We start from the raw sequence: 18,612 nt of genomic DNA, 5'->3' as shown, positions 1-18,612 counted from the left end.
GAGCCAAGGCAGCCCAGGACGACGAAGCTCTTTAACATCCCAGGCCTCTAGGTGTCCAGCATGGTGCTTTTACTGTACTGCCAGCTGGGGTTCACATAGCAAGGTGGAATAAAAGCAGACCTACAATGGTTTCATCTGAGAGGAAAATCCTGTCAAGGATGGGCAAGCCCACAATCCTTTAGTGTCTCCATCTTCCAGTTCTGGCTCAGCCTCTGTCTTGTCTGCTTTACAATTCAGTTACCTCTCACCCAATGTATGATTATGTCCAAGTAGTAACTCAGTGTTCCTGCTGAATCAGACAGCCTCCATATCTTGTGCATCTGCCCAGTACTATCTAAATATTTTTGCAATGCTCTCAGATGTAGGCATCATCCAATTTTTTTGGGGGGGTGGGAATCATGAGCAGAATGATTTTCCATTGGTACAGAAATAACTTTTTTGAAGGGCAAATATGATAATTTGAAAATGTGCTTCAGTAATTATGCATGATTAGAGCTTACCTAGCACATAAATAGGTCATTATTAACGAAGTGTATTTGGATTTTTTAAATCATCTAGTTCTTGTTTGCGGCAAGTGATCTAGCAATAAAAGTTTATGGTTTTTTGTGGGTTTTTCAGGCTGTGTGGCCATGTTCTAGAAGATGGCCACATAGCCCGAAAAACCCACAAGAAACCATGGATGCCGGCCATGAAAGCCTTCGACTTCACAGTAAAAGTTTAGCTTTGATGGTCATGTAGCAGTTTAAAGTGTCAGGCACATTCTCTTATATAAAAAATTGAACAAAATATGGTAAAAATAATTTGCATCGTTGAGATTTGCTATTTGAATTCACAGGTACTGTAATCAAGTTCTAAGTAAAGAAATAGATGAGTGTGTGACTCTCCTGTTACAAGAGCTTGTAAGTTTCCAGGAACAAATTTACCAAAAGGATCCCATGAGAGCTAAAGCCAAGAGAAGGCTTGTGATGGGTCTCCGTGAAGTTACAAAGCATATGAAGTTAAACAAGATCAAGTGTGTCATCATTTCTCCCAACTGTGAGAAAATCCAGTCAAAAGGTATTAATGGAGGCTAAATCTGGTTGTATATATTAATGATACCTATTATCGTTTGTCTATATAGTACTATCCATATACATACATAGCTCCATCCATGTACATATAAATCGCCATCCATACTTTTTGTATTGTGACCTATGTACTGTACTATAGGAAAGACACCCAGAGAGTCATACGGAGAATATTTATGTACTAGGATTGTCAGGTAGAATGCAGTTAACAAAGTGGATCTGTTCCTGGGCATTACTTTGTTAACAGCAAATTTGGTACCAGAGGCAGAAATAATATGGGAAGAACAGTAGTAGGTTCCTACATAACAAAAGCCAATATATTTGGGCGAACTTTTCACACAAAACAAACACTATGGTCATGTGAAATGAAATAACCAAGTCAGATAGGGCATAAGTAAACAAAAACATTTTGAACCTTTTCAGAGACCACTTGAAGATTTCTTCCAAAATGGATCCAGATACAACTTTTTCTTTCACCAGCCTCCACTTTTGTTATGATTTCCAATTTGTCATGGCTTCCAATTTGTTTGGGTATTGTCTGTGCAGCATACAGTCACAGAAAACGTGCAGTTAAATTTAAATATTTAAATGAAAATTTAAATATTTAAATAGCAATGGAAGGTTAATTGACTTAAATAATCTGGCTAGTTATGAGAGTTTTTCACACTTAATTCTCCCCTGTTGTCTTTCCTGGCTTATACCAAGGTGGGCTAGATGAAGCTCTGTACAACGTAATAGCCATGGCACGAGAACAAGAAATCCCTTTTATTTTTGCCCTTGGACGTAAAGCTCTTGGCCGTTGTGTGAACAAACTAGTTCCTGTTAGTGTGGTGGGAATCTTCAATTATTCAGGTGCTGAGGTAAGAGTGTATAATTCAGCCCTGTCATTATGGTATACATTTTTTTATATTTCAGCACAATCCTAATGCAACTTGGGTCTTAAATATAAATGCATTCTGAGTGTGTGTGTTTTAAGTTACTTTGTTCATCACTGAAATGTGTGTTTATTGTGTTGCTTCCCAAATCTTTGGAATAAATTGGAGCAAATATTGCTTTTCACATACAAATAGTTATTTATCCCCCAATTTCAAGAGAACAGTAGTGCTTGCCTGCCTGTCAAATGTAAGAGTAAGAATAAGGCCAGCTTATAAGAGTAAGTCCAGCCTCCTACTCTCGGGTGAGCACTCATAAAAAAGTTCCTGCTTAGCACGTTCGTAAAGCAGTTTACATGAGAAGTCCCTTTAAAAGAAAAGCAGGCATTATTGACATTTGAATTTGATCTATGCATAATTTTAAGTAGAAATCTTCTAATTAGAAGAGAATTTAGAGTGAGAACTTGTAATGATCATATTCTGCTAAACTGACTATGCTTCTGTTTTGTAAACATGGTATGAGTCATTTTGCTTAATATTTAATGAATTCTCCCCAGTAAGTCAAGGGACTCTTCATTTTATTGTGCATCTGTCATGCAATAGAAGATAGAAACATTTGAAATTTCAAACCAACCTCTATAATTCGATTGTAATCAAAGGGACTTATTTTATTAGCATGGATTATTTTAATTTGCATCAGAATCTCATCTGCTGCAAAATTAAAATGCTTCTTGCTGCCACTAAGAATCCTCCAGTACAGTTCCTTAATTAAGAGCTATATTCAGAAATCTTAATTTGTCTGGGATCACAGTGTGATAATCTCATACTCCTACCTTTTATGGTGATAGCTATTCAGATCTTTCACTGAGCAAGTTAGTTCCCAAACCCTGTATATCTTGAAACTTGAAGCCATCTATAGGTCAAGCTCCTGCTATTGCAGCTTTTTCTTTCTGTGGATTCTTCCACATGAGCCCTATTCTTGCAGCAGTGATACTATTAAAAATAACATGGCAACAGACCACTCTCCAGGCAGCCATCATTGCACCTCCTCTCATTCCTTTGACTGGAGCTGCTTCCCATGTAATGCAGATAGGGTTAAGGACTCTGCCGTAACCATACCTCCCTGCCTTATGCCCTATGCAGCATGTCTCTAGGATTTGTTATTGTTGTTGTTCCGCACTCTCTTTGCTCAGTTTCAGAGCTTTGCTACTGCAATTGAAGTCAAAAGCAAAAAAGGAACAAATGAAATAGGAAAAAAGTTAATAATGGCAATCTTGGAATAGCAAGGAAAAGAGGAGATGGAAGAGGAGGGGACACTGACACCATGTGACTTGCAATTGCGCAACTGTCCCAGGAGTGACATTTCACACTGGGGGACTTATGTGCTTGTCAGGTCATTGACTGTTTTCTCCCATCAATGAAAAGGGTTAGGTCAAGGACAGTGCATCTACTGAGTCAAGGTGTTGTGCAGTGAGTATGGCCAATGCTGCTTCTTTTTTGGTGTAATTGCTGTTTAAAAACTGTATATAGTACTGTCCTGAGTGGGTGTGTTGAAATATCTTGTTTCCAGAATGTGATAATGGTGGTTTTTCCTTCTTTTCCATGTCCCTAGCCATCTATAAACACATAGAGGTGTTATATGTCAGCCTCAGGGCAGAGTGGAGGTGTGGTGTCCACACAATGTACACCCCAATGCTGCCCTGACGTTGCCATCATGCTGTGCGCCCAACTGCACGGCTGGCGGCATTGCAGCATTCCTTTGGTGCTGCGTCCAGGTGACACAGCACCAAAAGGAGAGCCAAAAGGTGCTGGTGTTGCAGCAAAGGCACCCTTTCCATGGTACAAAAAGGAGCCACTTTTTCGCAACCAGATCAGGGCCATGGCATGTAGTTCCTGCGGCCCCAATCCGGTACTGAAAGACGCGGCAGCAGGCCACTCCAAAAAGGCAGTCTGTTTAGCTCCATAGTCTTTCAAGACATGTTTGGCCATTGAAACTATTGTATAAATTGTGCATTAATTGAAAATATGACACGTTCAGATAACAGGCAATGAGGTGTTCTCTTACAGTAGTTTTAATCTCGGGATTTTTTCCTCCCCTTTTAGAACCTCTTTAATAAATTGGTGTCACTAACTGAGGAGGCAAGGAAAGCCTACCGTGACATGGTTGCATCCATGGAACAAGAGCAGGAAGAAGCCTTGAAGAACATTAAGAAAGTACCACATCACATGGGCCATTCTCGGAACCCTTCAGCTGCAAGTGCAATTTCATTTTGCAGTGTTATTTCAGAGCCCATTTCAGAAGTGAACGAAAAAGAATATGGTGAGGTGGTCTACAAAATTATTCTGATTCCTCTAGAAGTAAATTAGAAATGCATCTATCCTCTATGTTTTCCCATTGATTTTTCATGATCAAACTAGCATATTTTACGATTGAGAAAGGGTGTTTTGTGTGTGTTTTGGCTTGTATGTTTTCTGTTTTGCCTCTCACATTTCGACTGATGACTCTAAGGAAATATTTGCCATGGCAGTTAAAGGTGGAATCATAGTGCTATAAGTGCACAATATAAAAAGGCCATAAACTATTTCCATGTTCAGCCCAACCATATGAATCTTCATTCCTATAAATATAAGTTTATCAGATGCTCAGTATTAAAAAGTATAGTTCTCGTTCCAAAATGCTGCTGCATTATAAAATAGGCCTTAGTAGAGTGGTAAACAATATGCTGTGCGTGCCAAATTTTCTTACCTACTCTGTTTATTTGATTTCATTTCACTGATTGCATTTATATTGTACCCTTGAACTGATTAGTTGTCAGGGTAGTTCACAATTAGAAAAATAACAAAAAACATAGCACAAAATAGAAAAAAAGATCAAAATTCAGACTAGAATGATTAAAATAGCTACAGCAGCAATCCTTTATTTTGAACTGCATTTAGCAACTTTACGGTTGTCATTATTGTTTATTACAAATGTCAAATCCAGCTAGTTAACATTACTCCATTATTTTTTGTGGGTTTTTCAGGTTATGTGGCCATGTTCTAGAAGAGTTCTAGAGCATGGCCGCATAGCCCGAAAAACCCACAAAAAACTATGGATGCTGACCATTAAAGCCTTCGACTTCACATTACTCCATTACATTACATGGAAAAACGTTTTCCTTTAAAATAACTTTTTTATATCAAATCATCAAAAACAAAATGAATCCTCATATGCTATATGTCCTTTCCAAAACCTTTTATGTATTTTTCCAGAAACAAATTGGAGAAGCATGGTGGAAACCTCAGATGGGCTGGAAGCTTCTGAAAATGAACGAGAAGCCTCTTACAAGAGTGCTGTTCCAGAAAAGCCTGACAACAATAAAGTTGTTGTTAATAAGGAACTATCACTGGCTGCTGTTGGAATTGTAACAGTTTCTGCTCCAGGGAAAGGACTAAGTGGGAAAGACGAAATGAAGCCAGATGATAATCTGGAATGGGCCTCGCAGCAAAGTACAGATACAGGATCACTGGATGGCAGTTGCAGGGATATTTTGAACTCCTCCATGACTAGTACGACCAGTACCTTAGTTCCAGGAATGCTTGAGGAAGAAGAAGATGAAGATGATGAGGATGAGGATGACTACACCCATGAACCTATATCTGAAGAAGTTCAGCTGAACAGCAGAATTGAATCGTGGGTCTCAGAGACACAACGGACTATGGAAACGCTTCAGCTTGGGAAGAGCCTTAGCAGTGCAGAGGATGATAATGTTGAGCAGAGCGAGGAGGAGGAACTTGAAACTCCTGAACAAGTTGAGTCAGTCATTGCATGCGAGGAATGGACAGTGGAGAGGCATTCAAACAGTGCCCAGCAGAAGCCTGCTGTGTGCAGTTCCCTGGATACAACACATACAGACTCAAATTATATACCATGAACTCAAGCACAAACTCAGGGAACTTTAATATTTTAAAACTAACTGTTGTAAGGATTGCAGCCATTGCTTTGTGTGCTTCATCTCAGCATTTTGCACTGTGTAGCATTTAATATGCATATTTAATTCACAACATAATTTTTTGTAGCAGTCTTTATTACTTTTTCCATTAAGAATTAGAGTGTGCATGTGTGCTTAATGAATATTTATATCTTTCCCAAACATGATAAGCTGTCAATAGGCATCTTTTTGTATAAGAAAACTCTTTGCAAATGACCATTTTTATGGAAAATTGTTCTCAAACAATAATTTCAACCTTCTTCCACTTTTTCGTCTAGCAAGAGTGACCAAGACTTGGTTTCATTATCTTATCTTGAAGGGCGATAATGTACCAGAAACTGAACTAGAATGAATCGTTTAGGGGGTCTTAACAATATTGGAATCCTTAGTAATAAAATGATTAGAAAGATACACATTAACCAGTAATTTAACTTCCAGTAAAACTCCTTACTGGTCTCTGGGGATGTGTATTTCAGAAAGACACTCTTGAGATGCTGGCTGTGATCAGCTCAAATAATTTGGCAAGGCACTTTGGGAAAGAGAAATCTATTTCCTTTCCAAGTGATTAATATTGTTACACTGCCTGCATTGTCACTGTACCTTTGGGACTGGAGCAAGGGACCCATTAGCACCGCAACTTGTCATTGTTTTGGTTTTCTTAACTTGCTGTTTCCCAGTTCTTTGACTGTTTCTTAGTTCTTTCACTTTATCTCAGGAATGTTAATATGAATTAATAAATGCTGTGTAAATACAAAGCTTTACCAAGCTAAAGATAACTGATAGTTCAGCAGATAGTGAGATGGACACAGGAGTTCATTTTGTTGGGGAATGAAGGTGGGAGTTATGTATTAGCATGTGGTACTCTTGATCACCTCTTTTTAATTAGGATTTTTCATAACAATTGGTCCTCTTTGAGAATAGGAACTCCTGTATCAATTTATCCCATTAGGAGTATCTCAGTAGAGTTCATTTAGGAGGGGAAATTCAGTCTTTCATTTTAATATCATAAATGAAAGACTTTTGTAACTTTTGCATGTTTGGAGACTGAGTTTTCCCACTTTGCCCATTACTGAACATCAGTCAAACTGCATGAAAAATACCCCTTCAGTGATCAGTGTAGGAGAGTTTAGTATTCATTGGCAGTGCAGAAGGACAAACTTTATGAAAACACAAAGTTCCCATTGATACAAGTTATGGATTGTTCACTTAATTATTTGGGACCAATAGCTTTAGCATCTTCAGAATAAGCTTTTTGTATTGTACAGGAAAAAATACGGTTCAGTGTCTTAAGATCTAACACTGCTTTCCAGTGCTAAGGAATGTAGCAAGAAAAGCCAGTTTGAGTATGTAGCTCTTTGGAATATGTGGAATATTGGAGGTGCTGACTTCTGATAAGACTGCTTGTCCTGTCATTAAGTGCTGCTGCTTCCCACTTTCTTCCCATATCAGTTCTCCTGTCTAAATACTGCTACAGTTTTCCACAGGGCAAACAGAACATCAGTGAAGGCAGCCTTGCTTTATAAAATGTTCATTATGGGAAATGGCAGCTGAGCGCTAGTAGGATATGTCCTTCAACTTGCCTTTGAAGTACGTTATATGACATTCTGAACTAAGAGGTTTTTCTGGTGCAATACAATGAGGTGCCTGGTTCTGTCATCTTCTGTAATACGCATTCTCGTTTCTTTTGGTAAGTTATCTTTGAATGCTATGATAGTTCTTGGGGTTTTAGTAGCGCATATACTTTTATAGCAGGTTCTTATACAATGAAAAAAACAACTTTCTGTTATCATACATTGCTGGAAATTTCAGACAACTTCAGGAAATATTGGCTGTTTTGAAAACCCATATAATGAATTTTATTCTCTAATGGCAGAAAATGCAGGTTGCTGTACAGTGAGATTGTGACACCCTTAAAATGATTTGACTGAGGTGACTGTAGAAAGTTTTTATAAGAAGCTCAAGTATTTGACTAACGATAGCTAGTCACGGCAAATGGAACATGAAGTAGGCTAATGCACTTAAGCCTTTGGTAGGGCAACTTAAGGTTTGTAGGTTGCTAATATAATACTTAATTCTAAGTGTGTGTCTATAGACACCAATAAACCCCGTCAAAACCATCCCCTCCTTCTCAGCCCTGGTTTAATTTTTAAATAGCATTGCTTTACAGAGTTAATTGGTGATTTGTTTAGCATTTGACCCTGTGATTTTAAAGCGGAAAACAAGATATTTTTGATTAATGCACTTGCGTGAATTGTGAATACAACACTGGGAGATACCTTTGAAGGTTTTTTCGGGTGGGTGGATGTACACAGCGTACTTTGAGTCCGTTTCTTCAACTGGAAACTCTTAAATTTTAATAGCACATAGACAAAAGAAATCCTGTTATGTAAAGCTGTTGTTTATTACAGTTGTCATAGTATTTGTGTGTGTATGAAGTTGTGCCAACTAATCAAGATTTTCTGTTAGTTTATCCGATTTTAATCTAATTCAATATGAAACCTTTTTTAAAAAACAACAAGTAGCAAAGCCATAAATAGAACCTGTACAGCTTTATGTCCAATCTTACCCTGCAGAAACAGTAAGAAAATGTCTAATAGACTCAAACAATTAACAGTTAAAAATTATCAGCATAACTGGCACAGCCCAATTAATGTTCATATGTGGTTAAGGTATTTTTAGACACTATAATAAAGTAATGTCTGTTCATCTTTGATACATGTACACCAATAGTAACAAAAAGTTAAGTTTTTGAAATAGAAAATCATTATGAAATTATTTCATGAATAAGTTTTGTCCATGTTCTCCTTTGATGAAGGATAATTCTGTCTACCATACCTTTTTAAAAAGAATAATAACTGCTTTTTGCACTATGTAAATACTAGTGGGGGTTCTTCCATAATGAATAAAAATGATTATTTAAAAAGTCATGTTACACTAAGCTGTTCATGCATTCATATTCTTTGTTAAAAACATAATGCTACACTACCCTCATTTTGAAGGGGAATTAGTTTTTACAAATGTGTATTCAATGCAGTGGCTAAAATGGGGGGTGATGTCTCTCATGCAGTTATGCCAGGAGTCTAAAATATGGATGTCTTTCCACTGTACACTACTGGAATTGTCCCATATACATTCTTATTTAGCTTGCTGAGCTGGGAGAAAATAAGGATAGGAGAACCAGCATGGTGTGGTGGGTTGACCATTTGACTAGGACTCTGGGAGACCAGTGTTCAAATCCTTGCCCAGCCATAGAAACCCATTAGCCTTGAGCAAGCCATACTCTCTCAGTGTCAGAGGAAAGCAAAGGCAAACCTCATCTAAACAAATATTGCCAAGAAAACCCAGTGATTGAATTGACACAGAGTCTCCATAAGTTGGAAAGAAAGGCACAGAATAAGGAGAACCATATAGAAGTGATTACTTGATTCAGTTCCACAGCCAGGCTGACAGTCCCTTCTGCTTCCATTTAAGTGTGCTACAAACGTCTTCCATTTATGGCACAGTGGCACCTACAATGTTGTGATACCCTCTTTTTCAGTTAATGTTTGGTTTTTCTTATCAACTATAAAACATTCTGATTTTGTTAGCATTTTTCACTGGTTACTGCAGAAGAGCTGCAGAGAGGGGAACATTACTGCATGCTAGTGAATTGGGCCCTTTTAAATGAGACATCTGTTAACATTCAAATATTGTGGAATGTTATGAAGAGAATATAAAGTCAAGCTTTACTTCTTATGGGGACTCATCTACTCTGAAATTCATTTTTACATAAATGAATAAACCAAATGTAAATACATGCTTAACGAATTCAAAAACAACTCTCCCATGAGGCGAAGAGAGCAATGCAGGCATGATAAAACCACATGTCTTAATTTTTGGCTCAATTTAGACATGTATATTCACCTCCTTGATTTCTCTGCTCTTGTTTAATGTACATTTATATTATTGGCAGGTAGAAGTTCTCTCTCAACAAGTAAAGAGCTTCTATCTGTAACCTAGCCCCCTGCAAAGGTTTTGCAAACAGAGAACAGTAGATTTGTGCTCAGTTAGGTTGCCAGATTACAAAGTCAGATGGGGGTATGCATTTGGTATATTAACAATCTTGAGCAGTGATGTTACATAGCTTTAAGGCACGATAGAGGTAGTTAAAACAATATGAAAGTTGCACTTTCTTCTTTGAAAGTGAACTTTTCATCCAGACATAATCCTGACATAGCATGAGGTTATCTTGAAAGTAACTTATGTATGGTATTGAGAAAAGCCAGCTTGGTGTAGTGGCTTGTGCACTGGACTACAACCAGGGTTCAAATTCTAGCTTAGCCATGGAAACTCACTGGGCAAGTCCCATTTTCTCAGCCTAAGAGGAAAACAAAAGCAAACTCCCTCTGAACAAATTTTGCCAAGAAAACCCTGTGATGTAAGACTATGTAATGCTCTTTGGAGTCCCCTCTTCTTGCTGCTGCCTGAGCTGGATGGGAGCTCCAGAAACCCATTGATTTGAATTTCCCCTTTATACCAATGTAATGTTTTTTCAGGATTCAGGATTTTTGGGATTCTATTAACACTTTCTGTTTCTGATGCTGCAGAGACATTTCCTTCCATACCCCAACCCTGGGGAAGGCCTCGACCAAGCAAAGGCATGTGAAAGACGAATCCAATAGAGTACTTTTTAAAGGAAAAGGTTTCATTCTAAGAAAGAACTTTTCACAGCAGCAGTGCCTCTTTTACTTGGAGGACCATTGTTACTTTAGGGACAAGATTGGAAGTTACAGACAGATCATTCCAGCCAAGTCTGGAGGAGTAATAACAACCCATGACATGATTAGCTAATATATTCTTCTATTTTAGAAGGGATTTATAGTCCTTGATGTTCATGCTGGAAGTCTGGACTCCTTTGTCCATTCTCAACCAGCTGCTCAGGGGGACAGGAGCTTCATGCGCTGGAGCTTCAAGCACTAGCTCCAGCCATCTTAGACTCCCCTTATCCCATTGAATAGATGCTTCTCTTTTGCATGTCTACTTCCATCCTGATACTGTAATGACTATTTATGAGAAGGAAGATGTTAGCACCTACTTGGGGGCTTCATGGCTGATCTGCCTTCCATGATCAATGTTATGGAAGAATTGGCGAATAATAGGGCCAGGAGGGAGTGAGAAATGAGGAGGGAGAGCAGTTCATGAATTGAGGTGAAGTAAGAAAAAGCTGGTCTATGAAGAAAAGGCCAAGAATAAGCAAGGCTAAGAGGGAGCAGTTGTACATAGCTGTGAGGAAAGATTGAGTCAAAATATAACCAGCTAAATAGGGGGCAGGCGGTCTCTCGCCGCAATCAATATTGCTTTTCATTATTAAAAAGCTGTACTTAAGAGAAAAATCAAACTGAAAAGTACTGAAAAAGCAGCAGCGCATAGTCTGGTTGGACTCAATTTCCTCCCTCTTCCTAGCAGTGTGACAGCACCTGTCATGTAGAGTATAGCTACTTCCCTTTGAAACTGGAGAAAGAGAGGGAGAGACTTCCACAAGTAATGCATTTTGCATGAGCAGGCTTCCAGCGTGATTCTGGCCTTCTGTGTCGAGCAAACCCAGCAGTGGTGTCGGCACATGCCTCTCGGTTCCCTTTCCACCCCTCACTCACAAGGCAGCGAATGTGACTGCAGTCTGTCTCACCCACACATTGAGAATTAGCATGAGGAAGGGCACGTGATGGGAAGCATTCGCTGCAGTTTAAAGCTCTCCTAAGGAAGAGGTCAATAAAAGTGATTGTTGCTTGTTTCCTTCTTTGGTGAGAAGTTTGGAAGGTGGTTTTATTTTGGGTTTTCTCTCCCCCCCCCCAGCCTTTAGGAGAAGAGAAATGCATTCCTTCTTTTTAGTCAAGCAAGTTGCAATCTGAAGCCCTTTGATCTTCTTATAAAGCTATTTGTTTGCAAAGGTTGGAATGGGGGCTTGGTGACTGCTGGGGAAAAAGAGATGCAACCCACTTCAGCAAAATCTCCTTAGCTTCCCCAACTTTTCAGTTGGCCTTTTCCAAGGGCACAGCCAAATGCCCCATCAAATTTTTTTTAAAAGTTGCTGAAAAACCAACTGGTTGTTATTATCATTGTTAAATTGGTAATTAAATGCTGGTGAAATGTTACTGAAGAAATCAGATACATCTTCTAAAGCTTATCTCATTTCGTCATGACCTTAGACATTGTGCATAATGGGGGTGGTGGTCTAAGGGCCATTACTTGGGGTCCCATGTGCTGCATGCAGCCTGCAAGATGCTCTTTCACCACACTGACCAGGAGGACCAATGTAAAGTCTTCCATTGACATATTCCAGAGGATCTGTGGGCTGCAATCATCCCACTTTCCCTCCCACTACAGACTGTTCTTCCTCCTGTTTCCCCCCTCCAAATCTGAAGGGATCAGAAGGTCACTTTTGGTTTCAAAAAATACTATTTTAAGTGGTGTAGGTGTTTTTAATATCATTTAAATCATAAGAGTTGGATTGCAGCCCCTTTAACTGATCACGATTATCCATGCTTGCTTTGATGACTAGGACTTGCAGTTCAATAACATCTGGAGGACCTCATTATTCCCTCCCTTAATTAAAAGAAAGAATCATGCCTCCTGTAGGCATAGGGTTTCCCCCCCTGTCTTTTCTTTCTTTCTTTCTTTCTTTCTTCTTTTTGGTGATTTATCCAGTCCCTTAAATTGGAAGGGCATGAGGGCTGCCCAAGTACCACCCCTGCCCAGGCTAAGCTACTGTTGAAGAAAAAATCTCATCAACCCTAAGCAGCAGAGATGGAGCCATAGAAGGACAACAAAAAACTCCCATTTTGAGTAAGTCCATTTTCATGCTTCCATTCTTGGTTCCATCCTTTCTCTTTTCTCATGTGTTTATATTTAGTGGGTCATCACATTAGGTCACTGGTGGGCAACTATGGTCCTCCAAAGGTTGAACGGAACTTCATTCATTCACCATTGGCTATCCTAATTTTGCTGATACGTATCTTCAAGTCAACTCTGACTTACGGCTAAGTTATCATAGGATATTCTTGGCAAGATTTATTTGGAGGACATTTGCCTGGCCTTCTTTTTAGGCTGAAGAGAGTATAACTTGCCCATGGTCACTCATTGGGTTTCCATGACTGAACAGGGATTCCAACTCTGGTCTCTAACAATCCTAGTCCAAAGTAGGTGGTTGATGGTCAAGTGCCAGCTTGTGATCCATCAGTTTCCAATCCCTGAAGAGTTTCCAGGAAACAAATAAATAATGGTAGTCAATAGGCACAAATGTGGTGCAAGTCCCTGGCCAATTCAGGGACAAAATTGCTGGTTCAGCACTCCAGATAGTGTAAACACATTGCATAGAACAAAACTTGGAAGAGTTCCTTATTTGGATTACAACTCCCAGAACTTTGTTACGGGATTCTGAATACAACACATTCATCCCCACAATTGCAGCTTTGATTTTTGAGGATTTGTTTATTCATGGATTTCATTATTATGTTCTCTGTAGGAATATCTAGGTCCTCCAGCACAACTCTATGGTCAACTTTAACCAAAAGTCACACTGAAGGACCTAGAGATTCCTAGAGAGAACACTCCACTAGCCATTTGTAGCTCCTCCAGAGCAATTCTATGGCCAGTGTCTGGCAGATGTTGACCACAGTGTTGCACTGAAGGACATAGAGATTCCTAGAGAAGTGTTGTCTCAGGTAAAAATGTAATGTTTTTGTTATTTGCGGTTTTCCCACTTTCCCAGGAGTCCTGTGCCCCTTAACTCCAGTGAATGTGGAGGGACAAGTGTACACCAAAAAGGGAACTTCTCCACGCTCTGTCATGGACAGATTCCATGGACAGAAGAGACCACTTGCTTCAGATAGTAACCATTTACTTGAGGAAGGCAATGGGAATGGGGATGAGGGGTGGAACTGGCATGCTTCTGCTTACCTTCCTTCCTTGTGTGTTGTCATAAGCAATTTTAGAATACTTTAAGAAGGTCATTATAAATCACAGTTGCATATTCTGAACCAAGGAGAAATGTGCAGTTCATGGACTGATAAGGAGAGAGAGTCATCATGGTGCAGTGGTTTGAATGTTGGACTATGGAAGCCAAGGTTCAATTCTGCACTCAACCATGAAACCCATTGGGTGACCTTGGGCAGGTTACATGCTCTCAGCCTCAAGGGAAGGCAATGGCAAACCTCATCTGAACAAATCTTGCCAAGAAAACCCCAAGATAGGTTTGCCTTAGGACTGCCATAAGTCGGAAACGACTTGAAGTCACACAACACAGACGACAACTCCTTGTACCATTTTGTGCATGTGGGGAATTCATCTTGCTCATCCCTTGACTGACTCCACTGCCTTCTGTGATCTGTCTCTTGCCTGGTACTGGTGACTGCTCTGGTTCTTCTGTTCCTGGTGTCTCCCTGCTGCCTCTGAATATAAATCCTGAATTTAAATGATGTTTAAAACACCAGACAGACAGCAAAAACTGTCGAAGATGCGAAAATGAGGCTGAGAATTAGTAAAATGATTAAGAATAAAATCGGGGGATCATTTACCATTATTTTGACTACCTTCAGACAAATGTCTCAGTCTTGTAAAGAAGTGAAACAAAGAAGTGAGGTAATGCACCAAAGTAAAGGAACATGAACTACCCATGTTACAAAATTTTAGGCTCCTCAAAGGAGTCCCCCCATGTCTCTACTATGACAAGTCTCTTTGGTAAGGATGCAACAGAGGAGCTTCTTAAAAGCTGCTTGCAGGCCATGGAACTCCTTTCCATGGAAGGCTGGCCTGGTCCTTTCTCTGATGTTCTCCCATCTGCTGACAAAGACCTTTTTTGTAGTTAGGGCACATCCAGACTGATTGAAAAGTCCCAGATTTTGTTCCTCTTCTTGCTAATTTTATACAGAGTTAAAATAAACTGGCCTGGGGAGCTGGTATAAAAAGTCTTGAGAGCTGGCTGAAAATATTCTGAGATAAGTAAAAGCTGTATGAATCTCCAAAACAAAACTGGAAAGGACAGGAACAAAATCTGGGACTTTCTGATCTTTTCAATCAGTCTGAATGCATATTGGCCATTAACTGGTTGTTGTGAAAGAGTGGGGGTTACCATATTCTTTTTCTTCAACTACTGATCTACAACTCCCATCAACCCTACTCAGCATAGCCAGTGGTGAGGAATGATGATGACTAACAATGCAGAGAAATCTGGTGGCATACAACTGCCTGTTGTTGTTTTGTGCCTTCAAATAATTCCTAATTTATTGTAAACCTAAAGGGAGTATAAAGTTTTCACGGTGAGATTTGTTCAGGGTGGTTTGCCATTGCCTACCTCTCAAGCCGGGAGAGTGTGCCTTTCCCAAGGTCACCCAATGGGTTTCCATGGCTGAGAGGGAATTTGAACCCTGGTCTCCAGAGTCCAAATCAAACCACTACATCCCTATTTTAATATTACTTGAATCTGAAAATCAGGTCCACTTTAATTTTCGGCTGATTTCTGCTTTGCTAAATTTGGAAGGGGAAAAAACTTTTACCGCTCCATTTCTTCCTACTTCTCTAAGGGTTGTGTGTATATATTTCATCCCCCTTGTTTTGATGTGGAATGCTTCTATTTCTGGTTGTTTCTTCTTTTGAAGAAAGAGCTTTTTAAAATCTTGCTTCACATGTGCAACTCCCTGTGACTTACTAAAACTGTATGTTATTATTATGCATCTCCTCCTACACCACAAACCCACTCACTGGTGCCACTAGGTAGGTGAGTCTCTCTCTCTCTCTTTCTCTCTCTCAGTCTCTTTAATGCTTTTCACATTCTCTTTTCATGCCAGCATCAATGGGAAGTTTAGAAAAAGAAGACTTTTTATTTTAAAAATCACCACACATGAAGTTACTGCACAGGCATTAATGCCTCAGAGGAAAAACACAAGTTCTCTGGGATCACATGAATACCTCATGGGACATCTATGATCACAGGACTCGATTTATTATCATCTTCAATGCACCATGGAATAAATCAACATTCATAATGGGACCTTGGTGGTTGTTTAGTTATGCCAGAGAACCAAGCCTGAAAAAAATCAATGTGCCAATATACTTTTATCAAAGTGTTTTGCACCAAGAGATAGCCAGAATACAAACCAAGAAGAAGTTCAGTTTTGCCTGGTCTACTGCTCAGAGAGGGCCTACAGGGACGTAGCCAAGGGGGGGGGGTTCTTGGGGTCCGGACCCCCCCTTCCGTTAGAAAAATGAATGGTGCGTGCTGCTGCGCCACCGCACCCAAGCCCCAATATAATGGTGGCACTTAGTCTGAACGCCCCCCCCCCTTCCTAAAATCCTGGCTACGTCCCTGGGGCTTAAATACCCTGAAAGATCCAGTTCCCATCTGATTTTGGAAGCTACATGGGGTCATGCTAGAATAGCACTTGGCTAGGGAATATCAGGTATTATAGACTATAGGACAGAACAGACAGCCTGTTAAAGATGCCTTTCATCATAGGAACGGCGGTATATAAATAAAATTTCAATCAATTCAATCAATCAATCAATCTTGGGAGCATGGCGTTCATATTCTGCATGCTCCAATGATGCCTGGAAGCCACTGGCTGGTCCGATGTGGGCAGCTTCAAGACGCTCTGGTGGTGCAGTGTTTACACACCGCACACTGCCAGAGTGTCTTGAATCCCCCCTGGGGCTGCAATGGGGTCAGGAAAGCTGGCTCTTTCTCGGCCCAAATAGGAGCAAATCTTTTCCACTCCTATTTGGACCAGGTTCAAGGTGGATTGGGGCTGCGGCAAACACACGCCACAATACATCTTTGGCAGGGGCAGCTTCAAGCTTCCCATTCTTGCTGGTCTGTTCCGGCCCTATATTTCAAAGGAAGGGATTCATCGACTATGAAAAAACTCTTCCTTTTAGTCCACGTGGAAGTCAATGATACTGAAAGACATAGCCTTTGGAAAATCATAAGGAATTGTGTGGCTCTGGGTAGGAAGCTTGAAGGGTTTGTATGTACAGTAGTTATTTCATCTTCTCTGAAGATGCCAGCCACAGATGCTAGTGAAATAAATGTCAGGAACAAACTCTTCCAGAACCTGGCCACATAGCCCAAAAAACCCACCAAAAAAACCCTATGGATTCTGGCTTTGAAAGCCTTCAACTTCATGGTTATTTCATCTCCATCCAGTGGAAGGACCAGGAAGGAAGTGAAAAATAAGAGAACTGAACACCTTGTTCTGCAGATGCTGCTGCTGGGAAGCCAATAGTTTGGCTTCCTGGACCGTTATGTGCAGTTTCATGGAGGTGGACTTCTGGCAAGAGATAGGTGGCACCTCATAGCAGTTGCCAGGAATGTCTTTGCTAAGAGTCTGAAAGATCTGATCAGGAGGCCTTTAAACTGAGCTATGTGGGGAGACAGTATATGAGAAGGCAAAAATTCATCAAGTGCTGGAGATAACCGCCCAAATATTTTAGAGATGCAAGACAATTAGCACAAGAACCCAACAGTTGGGGCGGGGGGACATTTAAAAGGCAGACAGAGGGAATGGCCCCTGATCTAGTATAGTATATCTCTATACTAATGCACAGAGCATAGGAAATAAACAGGATGAACTTAAACTCTTAGCACAGCAAAGCAAATGTGATATAATAGGCATCGACGAAACCTGGTGGGATGAGTCTCAGGACTGGAATGTAGTAACAGAGAAGTATAACCTATTTCAGAGAAATAGACCAAACAGGAAGGAAGGTGGAGTAACATTATTGTTATTAACCTATTATTATTATTATTATTATTATTATTATTATTATTATTATTATTATATGCCAGGGATATTTACACCTATGAAGAGATCCATGACTTAAATCTTGGAAACAAGGTTGAGAGCATCTGGGTAAAAATTAAGGGGCAGAGAAACAACGGCAATGTCATTGTGGGAGTGTACTACAGATTCTCAAATCAGACTTAAAACTTTGATGATACCTTCCTGATAAGATGACACTCATTCAGAAAGGAAAGATGTGGAAGTAATGATTTCAAATATCCTGATATTTATTGGAAGTCAAGCTCTGCCCAAAAAAATTCATTCTTCACTTGCCTTGCAGACAATTTCATTGTTCAGAAGGCAGAAGAGGCAGTAAGGGGATCAGCTATTTTAGATTGGATCCCAACCAAGACTGATGACCTGGTTAATAGGGTGGAAGTAGCAGGATCTTTAGTTGAGAGTGGTCATGTTCTCCTGGAGTTTGATACACAGCAGAAAGGGTAAGCCACACATTGTCAGACATGCATTCTAGACTATAACAAAGCTAATTTCAGTAAACTTAGGGAAATACCAGTGGCAATCCCATGGTCAGTTTAAAGACCTCCAAGGAAAGAGACTCTACTGTTCCTCCTAATGTTTAAGTGGAATCTCTTCTCCTGCAGCTTGCATCCATTGTTCTGGATCCTGTTCTCTGGAGCAGCAGAAAACAAGCTTGCTCCCTCCTCAATACAGTGGTACCTCGGGTTACGAAATTAATTCGTTCCGCGGCTAATTTCGTAACCCGAAAAACCTTCGTAACCTGAATTGCCATAGGCGCTAATGGAAAAAAAGCCGCGGCTCTGCCGCGGCTCCATTGAAAATAGCGCCGAGGTTTTTTCGTAACCTGAAAAAACCTTCGTAAGCCGAAACAATAAATCCCTATGGGATTTTTTCGTATCCCGAAAAATTC

The 18,612-nt window shown here is 40.0% G+C and overlaps 1 protein-coding gene across 3 annotated transcripts in view; it reads left to right on the top strand.

Annotated features, from left to right (window-relative positions):
• SECISBP2L (SECIS binding protein 2 like) overlaps positions 1 to 8,845 on the top strand; it is a 39,358-nt gene extending 30,513 nt beyond the window's left edge. For 2 of the 3 annotated variants that reach the window (XM_042473242.1, XM_042473244.1), the window contains 4 exons: positions 836 to 1,056; positions 1,761 to 1,927; positions 4,043 to 4,259; positions 5,192 to 8,845. In XM_042473242.1, the coding sequence (XP_042329176.1) occupies positions 836 to 1,056; positions 1,761 to 1,927; positions 4,043 to 4,259; positions 5,192 to 5,853 (1,267 nt within the window). In that variant the 3' untranslated portion in view covers positions 5,854 to 8,845. The remainder of the gene's footprint in view (positions 1 to 835; positions 1,057 to 1,760; positions 1,928 to 4,042; positions 4,260 to 5,191) is intronic. The other variant, XM_042473243.1, reaches the window with a different exon arrangement.
• Positions 8,846 to 18,612: the final 9,767 nt, after the last annotated feature.

The sequence above is a fragment of the Sceloporus undulatus genome, chromosome 6 (genome assembly GCF_019175285.1).
Source record: "Sceloporus undulatus isolate JIND9_A2432 ecotype Alabama chromosome 6, SceUnd_v1.1, whole genome shotgun sequence".
Classification (NCBI taxonomy): Eukaryota; Metazoa; Chordata; class Lepidosauria; order Squamata; family Phrynosomatidae; genus Sceloporus; species Sceloporus undulatus.
Note: the sequence above shows the minus strand (reverse complement) of the source record. Positions and strands in the feature narration are given on the sequence as shown.